The sequence below is a fragment of a genome, unplaced genomic scaffold (assembly GCF_019419815.1).
Source record: "Pyrus x bretschneideri cultivar Hongxiangsu unplaced genomic scaffold, Pyrus_bretschneideri_v1 Contig8, whole genome shotgun sequence".
NCBI classification, from domain to species: domain Eukaryota; kingdom Viridiplantae; phylum Streptophyta; class Magnoliopsida; order Rosales; family Rosaceae; genus Pyrus; species Pyrus x bretschneideri.
Window position 1 is genome coordinate 7137202 of NW_025999820.1, and position 21815 is coordinate 7159016.

Below are 21815 nucleotides of genomic sequence, written 5' to 3' on the forward strand. Positions count from 1 at the left end.
TCTCAGCTATCTCGCGTTAATTTGTTGCTCGACCAACATACAAATGCATTGATTGACGGATACTCGTATAAAAAAAAAAAACTCTTCCCCCATAGGATGATGTTGGTTGCTTGGCACTCTTATTTCACCGTCGACTAACAATCCTAACTTGCGACACTCATCCTGCATCGGAAAATTTATGATGACTAATAATGCTTGCAAATTCAACAAAAGAATAAGTAGCAAGAACAGTGACATAGTCCCACTGGGCACATAAAAGATAAAGTTAGATGAAGAATCTAGTAATGCTTTTTTGGTTATGTTTATAACTCAAAATGTTGCACAATAATTCGATACCATCTAATGATTATGTCTATGAAATAAAACAAAAGTTGAAATTATTTTACAAAATTACAAGATGAAAAGGAGAGCCGAGATAGTAGATTTCATTTTATTTAAGCATTCTGACGTTCGATTATTGATGTAAAATGCATTGAAAAAGACTCTTTTAAAAGAGATTATTTACGAACTTTTAATCATTTCATGTTTTTAACATAATTTTATATTAATAATATAAAATATTATGTTTAAAAAATAAAATATGAGAATTCATGAAGAGTTGCGCTTGGAGAGAATCTCGTTAAAGTTTCTCAAATCTAGAAGGTTTGTCTTATTAAAGATCCCTTGCTCGACTTTTTGTGAGTGTTCCCAGCAAATCCCAGTCGAATCCAAATGGGTTGTTAAAAGGGCGTTTCAGGAATCAGGCATACAGTCACTCACCCAGTTGGTGCGCATTAAATTCTCCCTCCCTCCCTCCACGGGAACTGCATCGATCTTGGCACCCACACGTGCGGGATCTGCCACGTGGACGATATACCCAGTACAGTCTTATGGTTGCAATGATTGGCGTGCTGGCCGCGCGCACGAGTGGCTCCGACCACTTCTTCAACGCTCGTGTGTTGTTTCTGCTAGCTTTTGCCCATGTTTATTACAAGTCTAATTTTATGAGTAATTATTATTATACAACTAATAGCATAACTTACACCATGTCTCTATCAATCATTTTACGTAGTTAAAGTACTGGAAAAAAAATTTAATAAACACTATAATATTATTTTTTTTTGACAAAAAATACTTTTATAAGTATAGTTTATCAAATACTTAATTGTTTTATTTCACAGCTATTTATTATCACAGCACAAATAATTTTTTTTAAATCACAACAACCCCAAACTAGCCCTTAAATAATATTATCTCTTCTTCCTCATAACTCTTGTACAAGCAGTGTTTAAAATATCCACGAAATTGCCGATATTTCTGTCAAAATATCCAAACAATCAATAATCGATATGAAAAGGAGGGTTGAAATGCAAACTTCACCTTATATCGGCAAGAGATGGGAAAATCAATGAATACCAATAATATTTACCAATTCACTACAAAAGTTGCTATAACCCATTCCAGATTTCAAACTTTTGAATATTTTTTAGAATTCCTCTTTTAATTTCGATTAAATCTAAATGAATTAATATACCCTATATTGACAATATGTATGAAAATCGATGAATACCAATGATGTTTACCGATTCACTACACAAAAGTTGCCAAACCGATATCAATATCAATATTTTTATAAATTTGTAATTTTCACCTATATCGATATTTTAAACAATGCGTACAAGCAATACTATCTCTTATGCATGGTTTTCTTCTTTCTCTTTTTGTTCCTTTTTTTTAGGAAAACTAATGAAAATGGTTTGAAAACTTTGAGTTTTAACTATAAGGATAAAATAAAGGGTAAAATATGATTTTTCGTTAAAATAAACAGTACTGTGAGCTTTTCATTAAAGTTTCTTTTTTTTTTTTTTTTTTTTTCCTCCTTCTCAAAATCACTTTTTCTTTCTTCCACGAATTGCAAATTCTCATGGTTCTCGTTTTATTCATATCTTCTTTTAAGAAACATTTTGCTAAACGAATTATTACGTTTGTTTGGTTTGTTTATATATATTTCTTCCTCAATTTTCTTATGTGTGTATATATAGTTGCATTTTATGATCATTGTCATCATCTCTCCAATACCAGCCTTTGAACCCATAACCATGGCTGTTCATGCTGGAGCATTTAACCACATGGCTAGGAAGAAAGCCTTCGAACCCAAAACCGTGAGTGTTTATGAGTATATATAATTGCAGGCTCTCACTATTAATTTCTTCCTCAGTTTTTTGTTTGTTTATATTGACTTATCTTTTTATGAGTAAAAACGTTATAGCAAATGAAGTTTATTTATTTTGTTCATCTACCTATATATTAGGTAGATGAATGTTACAATAGGTAGAGCCGTAGAGGTAGAAAATACTTTTGATATATAGTAAGTAGAATATGTCTGCTTTATAGGTATAAGGTATGTGTCTTCCTATACAGTAGATATACATGAAGTACAATTAGAGTCGGACCTAAGGGTGTGCAAAAGGTGCCACCGCACAAAAGTCCCGATTCGGGAGGTCACCCAAATATTCTTTACATGTGTACGTATATTAAAATGTGCAACATAATGCCAAAGTTCTCTTCCAACACTAGTGGTCAGGCTTTCTACCATTCTGTGCGTGAGTTGGGTTCAACTCACTGTGGTTTTCCTTTGCTAATTTTAATTGTTGTGGTTTTCCTTTGCTAATTTTAATTTTTGCAAATTTGTAAAGTTATCAAGCAATAAATTTACACAAAAACATTCAACATGTTTCAAACTCAGAACCTTTTGAAGATAGTAAACACTCCTGTCCACTAAACAAACCTTATTTTTGGTTCATTAACTTCTAATATTTTAATTTTATATAAGAGAAATTGAAAAAAAAATTAAAAAAATAAAACATTGAAAATGGTCGGCCCTGATGTGACGACCCAGTCCCTAATTTTCCATGTAATTTTCTCTTCTAGTGTGTAAATTGACATTTATGTCCTTATTGGTAAAGTGGAACCTGACATGTATGTAGTTATTCGGCTTTTAAATTGTTTTTCTCGATACCGTAATTAGTTAGTACTCGTTGTTACGAATACGTGAGCGCGAGTTAGACCCGAATCAGAGTTATAATGAAAAAGTTACATTTAGTTAAAGTACGTTAACAACGAATAAAATTGTACAAGTGTGCGATACTTATTTAGTACTGGAAGGTACTGTTTTTTATAAGGTACGTTAGATTTCGTCTAATTTCAAATTGTACAAATCTTATCACTTTTTCCCTTTTTAAAACTTGTCCCGTGCCCTATTTCCCCTTACCACCAATCTTTTCAATTCCTACTCTTTTCACCCAATCAGAAAACTCTCTCTCTCTTTCTCTCTCATCTTCTCCTTCTCTCTCTCTCACCCGTAACTCTCTCTACTTTGCAACAACAAGGACCATCATTAAACCTTATAGATCGACCCTTAAATTACTACCATCATGCTCCCCTTATCCTCACGAACCCATATGTACTAACCGATCATGAAATGATCAAGTTTTGAGTGTACAACTCGAAGCTTCGACTCGGGTGGAGGTTCCCCGTCGATTTCCAGCTTGTGTTACAAGGTTTTGGGACATTTGGAAGCATCAACTGAACTCCCAATGGCCACTAACCCAGGTTGGAAGTCAAGCTAACGTGTATAATCACGGTTTTGAAATGTTGGAGTTAAGGCTGAGAGTTTCGAGGCAATTTTAGTCCATCTCTATCCACCTTTTGGACTTTTAAAAGGTAAAAACTTGTTCTACTCTTCATAAGCTTCATTTCCATATAAAGTACGTAAAAAAAGGTTGAGAAATGAAGAAGATATGAAGTTTTGAAATTTTTTCCAGAATCCAATGATTTTTCCCAGTTTCTGACAAACCAGACAGCAGCAGCGGACGGTGGCAATAGCAGTGGCGAAGGTCCACCGGAGAAGAAGACAGAATATTCTGTTAAGTTAACGGAATATTCCAATGTCATTACTATTTAACGAAATATTCCGTCAAGTCTGACGGAATATTCTTTAGGGTTTATGCTAGCTTATGTTAGGCGTGCATGTGGCCGCGACTTAGCGGCGTGTGAGGGTGTGTCCAACCTCTGGGCGGCGCGTGCTTGACATGTACTGGTCTGTGACATCGAGTAGAATGTTTTCGTATATTTAAACCCTCCGTTTGAGCAAACTATAGAGGATTTTCCTAGCCTTTTAGTTTAGGTCCTAATTGATTAATTAGTAAAGTTATTTCATATATAGATGAGACTTACCCAATAAGGTACGAGGACAAACAAGGCTAAAAGGCTTCAATCCATTGACGTATCAGCGAGTAGGCATTTGTTTATATATATATATAAAGTTTTATAGTTTCCACAAGTGCTCGTGTGTTAGCATAGATTGATGAGCACCTAATTTTATTATGCTATTGTTGTAATATTGTGATTTGGCGTATTTCTGGAGATGTTGTTGATTTACATTTGATTTTATACTTATACGTAGTATGATTTTCTGGAAACTATGCATGTTTTACAGTGAGGGGTTAGTATGTTCAGAAAATAAATGTGTTTATAAACCTTTGTTTTTGCCCACTCACCCTTCTGTTTTTCACCCCTCCAGGACTTAGATAGCCGAATCCTCTATGGCATATGAGAAATCTCTAGCTGTAACATCCCATATCGCCCAAGGGAATGGATCTTGTAAGCCTTATATGTATATTCTCATCTCTACCTAGCACGAGGCATTTTGAGAGCTCACTGGCTTCGGATTCCGTAGGAACTCTGAAGTTAAGCGAGTTCGTATGAGAGCAATCCCAGGATGGGTGACCCATTGGGAAGTTCTCGTGTGAGTTCCCAGGAACAAAACCGTGAGGGTGTGGTAGGGGCCCAAAGCAGACAATATCGTGCTACGTTGGAGTCAAGCTAGGGATGTGGTGGGGGCCCAGGTCGGGATGTGACACCGGTGGTTCTGGCTTATCCTTAAATAAATGTAAGGGGCTTTTCCCGGTTATGTATTAAGTACTTTAACTAGTTTCGACTGCACACTTTTATGTCATTTATGCTCTGAACACTTGTGTTTTATGGGTTCTTCCACTACTGCACACTAGCTACTTTAGATTAAATAAATGTTAGTTTTGGTTCTAAATTTATCCATATTTTTATGCTTCACTTTCCTTTTTGGTTACAGCACCTTCGGGTGACGGCCAGCATGCCTCGACTTCGGTCGGGGTGTGTCACCTTAGTACAACGTATCTGGAGGTCGACAATACACTTGTTTATCTAAGTTTTTATTTCAAAGTCTACCTCACATGTAGTGTCTCACATTGTCCAAGGGAGAGGATCCTCTATGCCTTATATGTACTTGCTAACCTCTTATTGCAAGATGCGTTTTGGGAACTCACTGGTTTCGGATCCCATAAGAACTCCGAAGTTAAGTGAGTTTGGGCGAGAGCAGTCCTAGGATGGGTGACCCCCTGGGAAGTTCTTGTGTCAAAATCTAGAAACAAAACCGTGAGAGAATGATAAACCCAAAGCAGACAATATCGTACTACGGCGGAGTCGAGCTGGGATGTGACATCACATGTTTTTTTGTTGGTTATAATCTGCCTCTATTACAAATTGATTATATTATTTACATCACAAGTTTTTTTATTTTCTATGTACGGCTCATAATGTTTTTTTTTATCTTTATAAACTTATCATGCTTGTTGGATATGAGTTTTTAAAAATGTTTCTTATTTGAAAGTGGGTAGAATAAGGTATTAAAAAATTTAAATTTAAGAAATTTTAATAATATTTTTATTTTAATTATGAGGGGTAAAATAGACGTAATAAAAAAAATCAAATGAAACTGGACTTAATGTGAAAGCAGCTGAATTTATGGATTTGGATCAAAATGCCCATTTATATATTGGTTTTTCCTTTAATTTATGTTCAAAATTTTGAGTTGTTGTTAGATTTAGTTAAGTGTCCTATTTTTCTACTTTAATTAAATATTTAAATATGAAAATCTAATCACTTTTCTACAAAATAGTTCAACTTTTTTTTATATATCATCATATGATACGTACATCATAGGTTAATTAAATACATTAAAAAAATACATTCAACCTGTAACATCCCAAATCGTTCAAGGGAGTGGATCATATAAGCCTTATATGTATATTCTCATCTCTACCTAACACGAGGCCTTTTGGGAGCTCACTGGCTTCGGGTTCTGTAGTTAAGCGAGTTCGGAACGAGAGCATTTCCAGGATGGATGACTCACTGGGAAGTTCTCGTACGAGTTCTCAGAAACAAAACTGTGAGGGTGTGGTCGGGACCCAAAGCGAACAATATTGTGCTACGCTGAATTCGAGCCTGGGATGTGATACAACCTGTGATGGAGGTAGAATATACAAAAATAAATAAATATGTTATTAGGTTAAGTCCAATATTACATTTTCTTCACTTTTATTTTTTTTTTATTTTACATTTTTTAAAATATTAGAGATTTATTCATGCATCTTTCTTTTTTTTTTTTTTTCTTAAAAATTGGTTTATTTTTAATCTACTTAATATCATCTAACAAAAAACTAATGTACTAACATAAACCCACCTACAAAACATAAGAGCTAACTCAAGGAACAAATACCTAAATTGATAATATGCTTATAAGCGAGATATGAAACCTAACTAAAAGGTACAAAAACATAATAAACCTACAAGCAATACAATTAATATGGGACACATGTTGATTATAAAAAAGAATATGTCATATGGGTAGGTAATATGTTGATTATAAGAGTTAAAAATAAAATACATGAGGAGATAATAAGAAGAAATAACACATATGACTGCGCTTTAGAGGAGTAGAATGAAGAAGAATAAATAAAAAAATAAAAAGAAATAATTAAAGAGATAATTAGAAAGAGATTTCATTTTTATAATTAAAGAGATAATTATTGATATCAAATAATCCTAAACTCAAAGGATCGGACCTATTTTAATAAAATTAACTATTCATAATCGTGGCTAAAAAAATTGGACTTATATTAAGTTAAACTTAGTTTATCTATCACACGTGAAAATAGTTAGTGATTAAAAAATTAAATTGAATTATTCCTAATCTTGGGGATTATTTGTCTCTGCATAAAAAACAAAGAACAATTAATATTATGTTCCAAAGCTAAGTTAGTGATTAAAATAATATTCGAAGGTTAGTTAGTGCTTATATTAGCTTGTTTGAAGTTGATTGAGAAAGAAAAGCAACAACTTACCAACAATATCTTGCGCTGTATCTTCATCTTCTTTATTTATCATCTCTCAAGGTTCGCTGGAATCTATATATTGTACCAACTACCAAGCCACCACGTGTAGATTAAAGTAGAACCATGGGATGCACGAAGCATAATTTCATCTAGCACCACACCTGTCCTCTCTATGACTATTTCTTCATGGATGGGCGCACATAATGCGGCATGCATGGTCCTTAGCAGAAACTATATATAAATACTTTATATTTGTGTAAACAACAGTTACACGAGTTAAGGGTTCTAAGTTTGAACTAAGTTACACAACGGGTCAACCAATAAATTGGTATCGAACTCAATATTTATGAGAGTAAAAATTAAAACTCCTCTAGGGTGAATTTTCCCCAAACAATTTAAGCCTTTAAAACATCTAATTAGATTAGTGAGTACCAGGGCCGGCTTTGAGGGTGTGCAAGTGGTGCCACCGCACAAGGCCCTCGATTTTTCAAATTTACATGCATATACGTATATATAATAATATGTGTAAAATATTACAAACTTGAGTCTTGGCGCAAGTGATATTATTGTTTCTTTATATCGGCATAGGGGATGGGTTCGAAACTTATCTCCATCATTTTTTCAGTTTATTTTATTATTTTATTAAATGCATAAGCTTCCACAAAATAATATAAAAATTTCATACAATAACATGAAAATTCGAACCCTGACCCTCTAAATAGTTAAGGAAAAACAATACATCACCTTTCTACTTGTTGACATGTTAAATTTGTTTATGCTATTATAATTTATAGAAGCTCAATTAAAAATTAAAATTATTTTTTTGAACAAAAAAATAAAAAAAATAAAATCTTTAATAATTTTTTTGACTCTCGATTCACTTTCGCACATACTCCTGAAATTTCATAACCGGCCCTGGTGGGTACCAACCATGCATGTTCTTATTTTTTAGTATTATTATTCATATTAGAGAAAAGGACTTTTTCGGAAATGAAGCATGGAAACTGTACGTGGTTTAATTTTTTAATGTCTGTATATAAATAGCTCATTAGACTTCTCATTATCTTCTTAGTTCTTGGAAGCGGACCATGCATCAGTCATGTCCTGGATTTGTGGATGATTTGAACAGCTCAGATGAGAATATTTGTTAGCAATAATTTTATACATTCTCAACGAAAATTTTATAAAATTATCAGTTTAACTCTCTAATTAAGACAGAATATGAATAAGAAATACAGGGTATAAATGTAATTTCACAAAACTAATTTTTGCTGTTTTTTTTCAAAATATCATCTACATGTAATCCTAACATATCGCTAATTATAAATAAATAAATAAATAAAAATTTCCACTCCCACGTTCTCTATCATTCTCTTCCTCTCTCCTTCTATTTCAAAAACAAAAATAAAAATTTTCTCACACACTTTGTGTATGCCCATATGCTAGTGTATATGATTAGTTGCTATCATCATCAACCAATTAATTAAGTAGCTAGGTAGCTGGAATATTTCACTGGCTTGTTAAGAAATTCTAAGTGAGGTGACAAATTAATTTATTAGATTAATAATAGATATATGTTAAAATCTGTTTAATTTGATATCACTATAATATAGATGTAAGTTTAGTACTGATGGTGGATGGTGATGGTATGCTTACGTACCTACATGGTCTTTGATGCATGAATGAAACCAAGCAACTTAATTAGGTTTCATACAAAGTAAATAAAAGATTGTCCGGAAAAATAAAAATAAATCCTAATCAGAAGAAGATATTTAGAGTGTTATTTTATTGACAAACAATATGATACTTACAAGAGTATATTTACGATAGTGTAATTCATCTGAAACAAAGTTGTGCGAATAGATCATTCGCAGTTCTCTCTAAGTATCGAACGAAATATAAATAATTGCCATCGTATTCGTGTGAGTTGAAACTAAAGAATCCTCCAACCAAGAGATGGTTGTCATGATATCAAAGATTCATTTTTACGTACATAAAAAGATAATTAGAGTTTGAAGATCTACATTTATAATGAAATTGCAAATTATAAAACCTATAATTACAGTGAGGACAGAATCCATACTTGCAAATTACTATAGTATATTAGTTAGCTCTTTATACGACCACATGACAATATCATGTACCAAATGGGCATTCTCTTCATGTAAACAACATCTCTAATGGGCATTCTCTTCATCTAAACAACATCTCTAAACAAATTTATTTGATTTGAATCATTTAACCATTCTTTTTTTTTTTTTTGGATCAAGAATCATGTAACCATTCATATAAATTAAACAGATTGACGAGTAACTGTAAGTTGTGAGTGTCAAAGGACATGTACTCGCCGTTTCTTAACATACAAGTAACTTAGTCAATCCGAGCTAATAGTTGAGAAAATTATGGAGCCTTATTTGGTTAGGTTTAGGAGTCCTTATTTAGTGCAATTAATCATGAAAACCTTAATTAGTTGACAAAGAATTCGTTACCATTTAGGACTATTATGATACCCTAATTGATATGGAATATACCATGTAATCAGTTAATAGGCCGGATTACATGGATAATTATCAATATATTAGGAGGTCCCTGCACTCACGCAATTATCCTTCTTTTGTGCTAAACCGTATTCACTAGCAAAGGAACTAACGACTGCTTGAGTGGAGAAACCCTTTCAGGAACCCTAGCATCATGTCTTCCTCTTCTACAGATAAGTTTATTTCCTTTTCATGTTGATTTTATTATTACATTCGTGATCCTAATATTGTGTTGTTGTTCTTATGATTTCAGAAGTATCTTACCGTAACGTCCATCAAACATGTTGAAAATTTCAAAATATACCCTAAAGCCAGCAAAAATAAATCAAAATTGATTTCCGTCGATACTTCGAAATGAAGTCGTATCAAACTACAGTTAAAATCTAATGTGTAACTAAATTTTTCTACAAAATAATGGTGTATACGATGTACGGAAAAAGATTAAAACTAACAAAATCCACCCACGCAAATCTAGTGATCCAATATACGACTGCATTATTATAGAATTTCCGCTAACAAATCACAGACCTAAAGTAGAAAATTGCTGAAATTACAGAGCCAATTGTAATTTTAAACAGCAAATATATATACATATATACTACTGCCTTCTGTAGGCGACTCAGGTGTGCAGGTCATCAACATTCAACACGGTCAAAAGAAATTAATTGACGAAATTAATTGCTCATAGTGATCGATGTTGCAGATGCAGATGCAGATGCGCAGTAAAATTAAGAATTTCTCTTTTTTGTTTATGGTCGTAGTAATTGCACACAGGATGGATGACAACTAGCAATGACCATTAATAAAAAGGCTCACAATACTAAGGTTCTTGTTGGAAAATTCTCCGATGTTACGCAGTATAGAAGTAGAACCCTTTTGATGCCCAGATTGATTTAAATATTTCTTTTATTGTGGTTTGATGAATTCAGATCTTCAATACTCGTAGCGTTTAGTTCTACGAAACATGAAAATGGAACCTGCTTTTGTTTGTGTTTCTTCTCCTTCTGCTATAAGAGCATGCAGAAACATAGTAATCACAGCATATTTCAAACCCTCGTATACTTCTTAGTTATTTCGACTGATTTTTATCCTAAAAACTAAGTGGAAATTGTTAGTTTATCACCTTAGACATTTTAGGATTTGAATTTTTTTTTTAGATAAATTTTTTAAAATTGATACAATAACTAACTTGATTAAACCTAAGACTTTAATTTTTTATTAGCTAAATGTGATCGAGAGGGGAGAGATAATAACAGAATGGACGGCAAGAGAAGAGACAATGCTATAGTAGCTTAAGATGGAATGGATGACCGAAGTAGTAATATATAGAAAATTATTGGTGTGGAAAACCCTTCTGTTTTTATTTATAGAAAATTATCCTTTTTTTAGATATAAATAGAGAGAGAATCAATGAAGGATAATAGAGATGAAGAACGGTGAGAGAGATGAGGAAGAGATAAAAAGGTGAGGACGAGGCAAAACTTGAAAATGAAAAAAATAACTTATAATTGTCTTTGGTGTTCATTTGCGTCTAAATATAAGGGAAAACATCTCCAAACATCTTAGTTAAACTCATAATCGAGTTTCCAGCCAAAAATAATACTTCAATTTGTGTTTCAATACGAAAATTAAGTCCAAGATAGAGTACATAACACATGTAATTTTTTTACATTTCAATACATGAATACATGTGTAAAAATATTAATCTTGCATTTGAGATGCTCAAGTTCAAACTTCCAATCTTTCATAATACCGAAACAAATGATCAGACCATATTTGTATGCTCCATGTCGTCCAATATCCTATCGGATACGGTGGTTTTATACCCACGCGTTAGAGGTGCAAAACTCTGTATCCAAATTATTGTAATAATTTTAAGGGGATTTTAGATCCAGGTCCAAAAACGTAGAGTGTTTTTAGGAATGAATCAAGTTATCTAATTATATGCTTTTATTTCTTTTATACTAATTTTATATTTCCTAAAAATGTTAAAAATCAATTAAAATCTTCTAATATTATGCATTTTCCAACTCCAAAAAAATATATTTAATATCTTATAACAAAAAAAACTAATATACTAACATAAATTTATCTGCAAAACATTCTACCCTAACTCAAGTAACAAATATATGAATGTATATAATACCTATGCGTGAGATATGAAACCTAATTAAAAGGTATAAAAAACATAACATACCTACAAGCAAGACACATTAATCTGTGACATGTTGATTATAAAAAAGAATATGTCATATAGGTAGATAAATATAATTAACCTGTGATATAGGTTGATTATACAAATTAAAAATAAAATCTATAAATAGGGTTTAAAGCAGGAGGAAGAACAAGAAATAACAAAAAGATAAATAAAATGAAATAAGCAAAGAGATAATTGTGAAGACATTTGATTTTTATAATAAATCTTATCATTGAACATGTAATTATTGATAATTAAATAATTAAATATAACAAATTGGACCTATTTTAATAAACTGGATCATTCCTACCATTGGCTCAAAAAATTGAACTTATATCAAGTTTCCCCTAATTTTAAACCCTCCTTCATCCTATAATAATAATAATTATAAAAAAAGGTAAGATGCCGATTTTAGTCCCTAAATTATTACCTGAGTGAAAATTAGGTCCCTAAACTATTTTTTCGGAAAAATCGGTTCTTAAAGTAATAAAAGTTGCCAATTACTTTCTAGATTTGAAACTATTTTATTCAATTTTTCGTCAATTTAAATCATGTGACTTGCATATGATACACTTTAGAGGGTAGATTGATAGTTTTTCATGGTTTAAGGTCATTTTTTTTTGAAGAAATAGTGTATGAATTAATTTTGGATGGTAAATTAGACGTCAAACTCGCAATCTATATACAACGTTGGGGCCTAGGCAAAAAAATGACAACATTATCCTCTTAAATGTGTCACGTGACTTAAGTTGATGAAAATTGGATAAAATAACTTTTAATGTAATCTCAGAGATGAAATTAGCAGTTTTTATAAGAATTTATTTTACCAAAAAAATAATTTAAAAACTTAATTTTTACTCAAGTAATAATTTAAAAAAATAAATTAACAGTTCACTCTTTCTTTTTTTTTTCTTTTTTTTTTTAAAAAAGCCCACATCTGTATGCTTACGTGTTGGGGCCGAATATAGAAGATTTATTTATATTGTTTATTTGACCTTTTGATTATAATGCACCAGTCCATAAAAAATAAAAAAATAAAAAAATTAAAAAGAGAAAAGAGAAAAGCTGTATGTTTTATCTGATACAACTTGTTATGTTACTGGCTAATGTATGAATTAATTTTGGATGGTAAATTAGACGTCAAACTCGCAATCTATATACAACGTTGGGGCCTAGTCAAAAAAATGACAACATTATCCTCTTAAATGTGTCACGTGACTTAAGTTGATGAGAATTGGATAAAATAACTTTTAATGTAATCTCAAAGATGAAATTAGCAGTTTTTATAAGAATTTATTTTACCAAAAAAATAATTTAAAAACTTAATTTTTACTCAAATAATAATTTTAAAAAATAAATTAACAGTTCACTTCTTTTTTTTTATTTTTTAAAAGCCCACATCTGTATGCTTACGTGTTGGGGCCGAATATAGAAGATTTATTTAAATTGTTTATTTGACCTTTTGATTATAATGCACCAGTCCATAAAAAATAAAAAAATAAAAAAGAGAAAAGAGAAAAGCTGTATGTTTTATCTGATACAACTCGTTATGTTACTGGCTAATTATACATGCTATTATGATAACTTGTAACTCCGTCTGGAAAGAGAACCTCTTCAAATCTCTTCCTTCTAATCTATCAAATTAAGAAATATGTGCAGTTAAAATTTAATCCAATAGCTACAAACATGAACTCACTTTAAAAGTTATAATAAATTTAACTGTTAAATCAAATTTCAATAGCACAAATCCTTGATCATCTGATTAGCACATATGAACAACTCAAAAGTTCTGCAAAAACTGCATTTGAATCTAGGGCTAATTGAAAAGCTGCTAATGATGTAACCAAATCTTTTATTTATTAATAATATAGAGAGGAAAGTAACCCAAAATGTAATCTTAGAGAGATTAAATTTGTTAAACCAAATTTACAAACTAAATAATGTAGCTGTAGATAATTGGATTATTAAATAAGTATCGATTAACGTACTTATTTATTATTGGTGATACATCATTTGGTTTAAAAAATTTAGTCTCATTAGCATTACTTAATTCTTTAAATCAAATTTGTAAACCAAATGATATGGTTGTCGATGATTAAATTATTAATTATATGTCGAGTAACGTGCTTGTTTCTTATTAATAACATAACATTTACAAATTTAATTTAAAATTTTAATGACACATAATTTATTTTTTGTATCTTTCAATACTACGTAGTATAGAAAGAAAAAAAAACACCTCCTAACTATTGACAAGGACTTTAATTTTAAAGTAAATGTACCACCATGTCATTACTATTAGAAATCCATCAAACATATATCATAATGTAGATTTTGATTCTTTTGGATTTCTAGCTCAATTGAAAAGATTTTTTTTTTCTTTTTTAACAAAGCTCAATTGAAAAACTTGATTATGAAAAAAATATACTTACAATTGAAAAGCACTCGTTAAAGCTTATCGGAAATTATAATTTTATATAGATCAATAAAATCATTAAACTTCGTGTTTTGTGGATATTATGTAACATCTTACATTGTTTTTTTTTTTTTTTTTTTAACAAAGCTCAATTGAAAAACTTGATTATGAAAAAAATATACTTACAATTGAAAAGCACTCATCAAAGCTTATCGGAAATTATAATTTTATATAGATCAATAAAATCATTAAACTTCGTGTTTTGTGGATATTATGTAACATCTCACATTGTTCAGGGGAGTGGATCCTATAAACCTTATATGTATATTCCCATCTTTACCTAGCACGAGGCCTTTTGGGAGCTCACTGGCTTCGGGTTTCGTAGGAACTGCGAAGTTAAGCGAGTTCACGCGAGAGTAATCCCAGGTTGGGTGACCCACTGGGAAGTTCTTGTGCGAGTTCTTAGAAACAAAACCGTGAGGGCGTGGTCAAGGCCCAAATTGGACAATATTGTGCTACGGTGAAGTCAAGCCCGGATTGCGATGTGACATATTATGCAAGAACAAAATCTCAACAAAAATGTTACCCTTACAACAATTGTATCAACTCTTTAATAGAGATAAACTCACATGTGTCAGTGAGTTTTACTTTTATTAGAGAGATAATACCTATGTAATATAAAAATATAATAAGTGTAGTATTACTAAAATCTCAAATCATATATTGGAACAGGAGATACGATGTCATGGGTCGATGGCATAACCTATTCAATAAAAAAAATATCTAAATACACCCCATTTCATTTTTAGCGTATTGTTTATCTTCTCAACTATCAAAACCCTTCCACCTCCATTATTGAACAAAACCCTAACCAATGAAACTACAAGCATGTTGATTGAGAAAAATTGTTTTTGACGAATGGAACACGAAATCGATGTTTAGGAGTTTCACATGAGGTAAGACTTCATAATCTATAATCACCATTTATAGTCAAATTGTTTGGGGAAGGATACCAATGAGAGTTTAGATGAAATCTCCTTACCTTTGTCCATCCAAGAATTTTTTTCTCTAATTTCTTTGTTTGGAAGTAATGGATACCAATGTTTTCCAAGTGCTCCGCACTACATAAATGAAGTTCATGAAAGTCAAAATAAAAATTGCGTACCACAAAGTTAAACCTAGCAATGAAGCCATTGATGATTTTTCCCTACTTAACGAAGGTGGACATCTGTCGATGCAAACTATACTAAGATGATTTCAAATCATCATTTTGAAATCATTCAGCAAACTAAACGTTCAGATGATTTAAAATCTTTTGGCAAACTAAATGTTCAAATGGTTGATTCAGTTCCTAAAAATTAAAAATGAGTGTTATAAGATTTGAGAAATATGGAGTGTACATAAAATGTGGGGTGTATGTACAAAATATAAGGTGTATATTGAAATTGTGGGGTGTGGGGGTTTTATAAAAAATTATGTGGAGTGTATTAAGATAATTTTTAAGTGAAAAAACAAATATGAAATGTATTAAATATGTAAAGTTTATTCAACAATTTGTGAAAAGTTAATATAATAAGCTTAAAAAAATTTGATATTTCTAACATTACCGTAATAAAACTCAGATTACTATTATCCGCTGTTTTAGCCCAAAAGATCAAATGAAGAAGCTTATAAAAAGCTACCTACTGGGAGCAAAAGCCTTGCATTGAGTTTTTGGTTATCATAAAACCTCCTTTTGCTTAAAAATAAGCTCAGAAGCTGCTTTTCAACAGCTGCATAGCTTTAAAAAGGCAGATATCTGATTTCGTTTTTGCATTAACGGCTTAAGCAAAAACTCCCACAGAAAAACAGAAGAAAGAAAAGTTAGAAGGCAGCAGCAGCCTCCATGGCTGACTCAGAGATAATTCTCTGTCTTCTTCCATCAATCCTTGCTCTCTTCCTCTTCCTCATTCTCCTCAGAAGGAAACAGCACCAGAAAACCAGACTCAATCTCCCGCCAGGAAACATGGGTTGGCCTTTTCTTGGTGAAACCATTGGCTACTTGAAGCCCTACTCTGCAATCTCCATTGGCAAATTCATGGAGCAGCATATCTCAAGGTAAAAAATCACAAGATACCCAGATAGCAAAAATCCTCGAATTTCAAAACCCATGTTTTAGATTTTTTATTCGAGCGATATTCGAACTTGTATGAAGCACACTGTTCTAGCCAACTTTGCTACGTTTTTATGAAGGCTGGAACTTTCACTTAAAATTTATGCAGGTATGGGAAAATTTACAAGTCAAATTTATTTGGGGAGTCAACAATTGTGTCAGCAGATGCAGGGCTCAACAGATTCATACTGCAGAATGAAGGGAGATTGTTTGAATGCAGCTACCCAAGAAGCATAGGAGGGATTCTTGGGAAATGGTCCATGCTGGTTTTGGTCGGTGACATGCACAGAGACATGAGGATGATATCTCTCAATTTCTTGAGCCATGCCAGGCTCAGGACCCATCTGATGAGAGAAGTAGAAAAGCACACTCTTCTTGTTTTGGGGAGTTGGAAGGAGAACTCTGTTTTTTCAGCTCAGGATGAAGCTAAGAAGGTAATTAACGCGGAAAGCGATTTTCGCAGTCCGCTTTTGCCTTCTCTGCACTCCTCTCTTTGTTTATGGCATTCGGATTGAATAAATCAAAGGAGAATCTCGAGACAGAAATAAGGGGAGGAGTGCAGAAGGCGAAACGAGAGTGAAAATCACTACCGATTAACATTTATGTGAATGAGTGCTTGTGAATTAAGGAAAAGTAAAACACAGCTCAATTGGGCTTTTTGAAAAAGTGACTGCAGTTCACATTCAACTTGATGGCCAAACATATCATGAGCTTGGAACCTGGAAAGCCAGAGACTGAGCAGCTCAAGAAACTGTATGTTACTTTCATGAAAGGTGTGGTTTCCCCTCCTGTGAATTTACCAGGAACAGCTTACAGAAGAGCCTTACAGGTAAATAAACAACGTTTTTCAACATGGGTGTTCATCTGAATTTAACTTTTTACTGTTTTAATGCCATTTCTATTGACTTTTTCAGTCAAGATCAACAATTCTGAAGTTTATAGAGTGCAAAATGAAAGAAAGATTAATGGAGGGAACCGAAAACATTGGGGAAGATGATCTGCTTGGATGGGTTTTGAAGAATTCAAATCTTTCAAAGGAGCAAATCCTTGACTTAATATTGAGCTTGCTCTTTGCTGGCCATGAAACTTCATCAGTCTCCATAGCTTTAGCAATTTACTTTTTACCAAGCTGCCCTAATGCAATTCTGCAATTAAGGGTAAGTAAAAAAATATTAATTTTAATCCATCTCCTTTTGGGATTTGATTATTTTATTTTATGGGTTTGATTTGTTCTGCAGGAAGAACACAGTGAAATTGCCAAAGCCAAGAAACTAGCAGGGAAGACAGAGTTGGATTGGGAGGATTACAAGAAAATGGAGTTCACTCAATGTGTAAGTATGTAGGAAAGGATCCTCTCCGGATCCCTTCTACCAAATCCACCAATCCGGGCATTTGAAATTTGTTTCAACGGCTAAGTTATTCTAACTTCTAAAGGGGATCTCTGTTTTAAGCCGTTTGATCAAATTTTAAAGCTCGAATTAGGGGATTTGGTGGAAGGGATCCGGAGCGGATCCCTTTCCAAGTATTTAATCATGGGTTAATATTTTTAACTTTATGCAGTAAAAAGTGAATTGTTTCAGGATTTGAAATTTTCATCTTTTTGTGAAGGTTATCAGTGAGACGCTTCGGCTTGGGAATGTGGTGAGATTTTTACACAGAAAGGCTCTGAAGGATGTTCGGTACAAAGGTGAGTCTTCAGGATAATTTGGTGTAAGAGTTGGGGAGTTGTAGCCAAAAAGTCATCTCAAATCTGAAGCTGCTTCTGCCATTCCTCTATTTACTTCGAAATTTCAATTTTACAAGTACACAAAAATAATACATTAAAAATTTTAAAAAGAGTTTTATACTTTGAGAAAATAAGTAAATTTATACACGTGTGTCAAACTTTAATTAATAGTTAAATAAAAAGAATTGTCTTTGTAAGAAGATAACATTTAGTAGGTCATTATGGCCAGACTAGCCCAGTGATCGGGCCTCTCACAGAGGAAAGAATCGTTGCATTGGGACCTCTACTTACGTTAGATGGTGCTCAAATGCAGCAAACCCTATTTCTCTGCGAGTGTTGTTTGAGAATCTAGTTGATTAGACTGTCCTGCTCAAATTTTCTTGATGAAATAAGTTTGGAAAGAGTATTTTCTCATTCAGAATTGAGTTCTTAATTATTTTTTGGTTTGTCGTTTGGAACTTGGAAAGGGTATGACATTCCATGTGGGTGGAAAGTGCTTCCGGTGATTGCAGCCGTGCATTTGGATCCTTTACTTTTTGACCACCCTCAACACTTCAATCCATGGAGATGGCAGGTCAGTCAATACCTTTGGCCTTTGTACAGCTCCAGCATGCCTCATAATTATTATTTTACATTATTTTTTGGTTGTTCTTGTGGCTCCCACTGGCCGTTGGAGAAATTTTTCAGTGTTAGAAACATAGCTCGGGACATCAAATGTTATAATACAAGTGGTTAAATAGTTGAAAAAAAAAATTTCAACCATATGCATTATGATACTTGTTGTACCAAGGTATGTTCTCGGCACACGGAAAAATCTCTCCGGCCATTGGTTGTTTTAGTATGAACCCACTCTTTAACAAAGAGATCCAAAAATTTTAACTCCTTTCTAATCCCACGCTTAGATATTTATGAATCAATACCAGCATTACAATCATACGTCTTATCTCTTTCACTAGATACATATCATATTTCGTTTGACATGCTATGAATACGAAATGTACCCTTGGATATTGATTTAACCTAGTCCGCACTTTGATTCGCTGTTGACGCCTCCTCGAATCCCAATAGCTAAGGCATAATAACAAGATAGTTGCAAATGCATGATGAGAGATCTTAGAGATTTCCCATTCAAAATGCAGTGTCTAGATCATCGAATTGAAAGGATTGGTAGCTGCATACCGTGCACGGACACTACATTAGGTCCAACTCTCTTTGCTTTTCTTTGCTTTGTTGCCCTAGTGTGCGTGTGGGGAGAGACTTTAGGGTTGGGAGATGATTAGAATTTAGAGGCACCATGTGGAAGTGGGGTTCTATCATGGTGCCATGCACGTGTGCACAAGTGCTTTTGCTCTCTAGTGGGTCAAATGCCTAACTGGTCCAGACCAATTTCTTCTTCTTTATTAACCAAAGGAGATGAATCCCAAACAGCTGGTCCAGAAAATCCCAAATAAAAAAGGAACAGAGAGAGTACACCATGAACTTACACGAAATTTGCAATGATTATGGTGGAATAGTCACTCTTTGTGACAATGCAAACTAACCTAGAAGCCTAACCAAGATCTAGATGTGCTAAATATACTACATTTATAGATCGCATTGTAAAGAACGGGCAAATTCAAACATGTTGGAGTTAACTCTTAAGAATTTAATGGGAAGAAATCAAGCCTGGATAAAATGAACCCTTTTGCTCCTTGGTGAATCCACCACTGGATGTGAGACACAATTATTGACCATTCTCACCTTTTTTAAAGATGTGATCAACAAATGCGATACAAAAAATAACTCATGCAAAATGAGAGTTTAGTGTGAGGTGTCTCATGCAACGACACACTCGAGAAGTGGGACTAGGTGAGCCTAAATGCAAGGAGTCCTGCTCAGTGCGAGTGTGTTGTTGTGTCGGACAACCTAATCCTAGACTTTCCTCCCATATGGATCCAATTAGCTTAAACAAAAACCAATAAATTTTGCTCGATTGGAAGTCTAAACATGTGATTAATTCTGTGTTTATTGTTAATGATTATGCAGCAGAATAACAACCACCACCACCGTGGATCATCATCAGCATCATGTTACACGAGCATGACAAGTAACAACTTTATGCCATTTGGGGGAGGACCACGACTTTGCGCCGGTTCAGAACTAGCCAAACTTGAAATGGCCGTTTTCATCCACCACCTTGTCCTCAACTTCCACTGGGACTTAGCCGATCCTTTCGACCAACCTCTTGCTTTCCCTTTTGTCGATTTCCAAAAAGGACTACCAATCACAGCCCACCGCTACCAAACTAATCTCATTTAAAACTCAATGGAATAGGAATTGGAATCAAATCAAAACTCCATTGTTTCTACTGCACCAGGGATAGGAGAGCTTATTAACGGCTTGTAGTAGTAGAACTTCCTATTGGCTTTATTGTCCGGTACTCGGAGAGAGACTTTCCTGCATTCTGGCACACAATTGTAACATCTTGGACTAATAATACCACTTCGTGTAAGAACATGGTTGTCAGGGTGGTGTACGGAGTGTAGATAAGTAGATGAGTCTTTCTGGTACTACTACCGGACGTACTCAGATGCAAAAAGGAAGAAAAAGACCTAATGTACCACCACTACTGCTACTCAGATGTATACTAGGACCAGTCTCGCCAAGTTGCATGTATGCAAAACCCTAGCTAGAGGAGAAAAAATATCTCGTCTTCGTTCCTCTCATTGTAAATTTGATTGTCTTGAGTCCTTCATGCATCTTGGCAGAGACTCGAGGGTAAATTATTTATTTATATGTAATAATATTGATTTTTCGCTTCTTCCTGTAAATTTAATGTGTCACATTTCCATCATTTTTACTATTTATTGTTTGAGGTCAGATATTCACCTATTTAAACTGCAATTAGTTCACAGCTAACCTTACGTTTTCTATATGTATTTCAACAGTTTTACCTCCAACATGTACTATTACTCCTGATATTTCATAATGCATGCATGCGTGTGCATACATTTGCAGCCTAGTTTCGAAAGCTTTCTTAGCCACAAACACAATTTACTTACACTATTAGATTAATGGTTCAAATTTATAGTTTGACAATATAAATAGTAATAACATAACATTTCCGGTTACTTAATGAATTTACATATAGATTTCCAAACACGCTACAAGATCATTTGTGGGTACTCTACTCGATTTAAATTCTAAAGATTCATTGTCCTAATTCAAGTACTTAGATGTTATAGCTTGTTACATCGCTCCTTTGACACCAATATTATGATAAAATTATACAGAACTAGGTACACAACTGATTGGATTTTCCACACCTACTTAAAACAACCAAATCACTACCAAAAATGATATGTCACCCGTTCTTGATAATATCGCTATAAAAACCACCATTCGTTTTGCATGTTTATGTTTTATTTGTTAATTTCTTTGGTTTTATATGTATAAATTCAACCAATAAAAAGGCCTAGGGACACAAATTTGATGAATGAAAGCATCACAAAGCTATATATATACACATCGTTCACCTTCTGATCCCTGTAGTGCAGCAGTTGTCGTCCTTGTTAGGTTTTACTTCGCTTTCCAATGTGGAAATGTTTTGTTCCTATT

At 33.2% G+C, this 21815-nt stretch overlaps 1 protein-coding gene across 3 annotated transcripts; it reads left to right on the plus strand.

Moving 5' to 3' along the window:
* The first annotated feature begins 16019 nt into the window (after window positions 1-16019).
* Window positions 16020-21018, plus strand: LOC103941521 (cytochrome P450 90B1-like). 3 transcript variants are annotated; one of them, XM_048575284.1, is made up of 8 exons: window positions 16020-16437; window positions 16602-16926; window positions 17169-17321; window positions 17407-17649; window positions 17731-17823; window positions 18101-18179; window positions 18686-18791; window positions 18885-20235. In XM_048575284.1, exons 1-8 carry the CDS (start codon window positions 16226-16228, stop codon window positions 18952-18954), a joined length of 1281 nt encoding a protein of 426 aa, XP_048431241.1. In that variant the 5' UTR covers window positions 16020-16225; the 3' UTR covers window positions 18955-20235. The 3 variants fall into 3 exon arrangements, with proteins under 3 accessions (XP_048431241.1, XP_009350002.2, XP_009350001.2); XM_009351727.3 differs by lacking the exon at window positions 18885-20235 and adding an exon at window positions 20247-21018 and having other exon boundaries at window positions 16026-16437; window positions 18686-18792; XM_009351726.3 differs by lacking the exon at window positions 18885-20235 and adding an exon at window positions 20244-21018 and having other exon boundaries at window positions 16029-16437; window positions 18686-18792.
* Window positions 21019-21815: the final 797 nt, after the last annotated feature.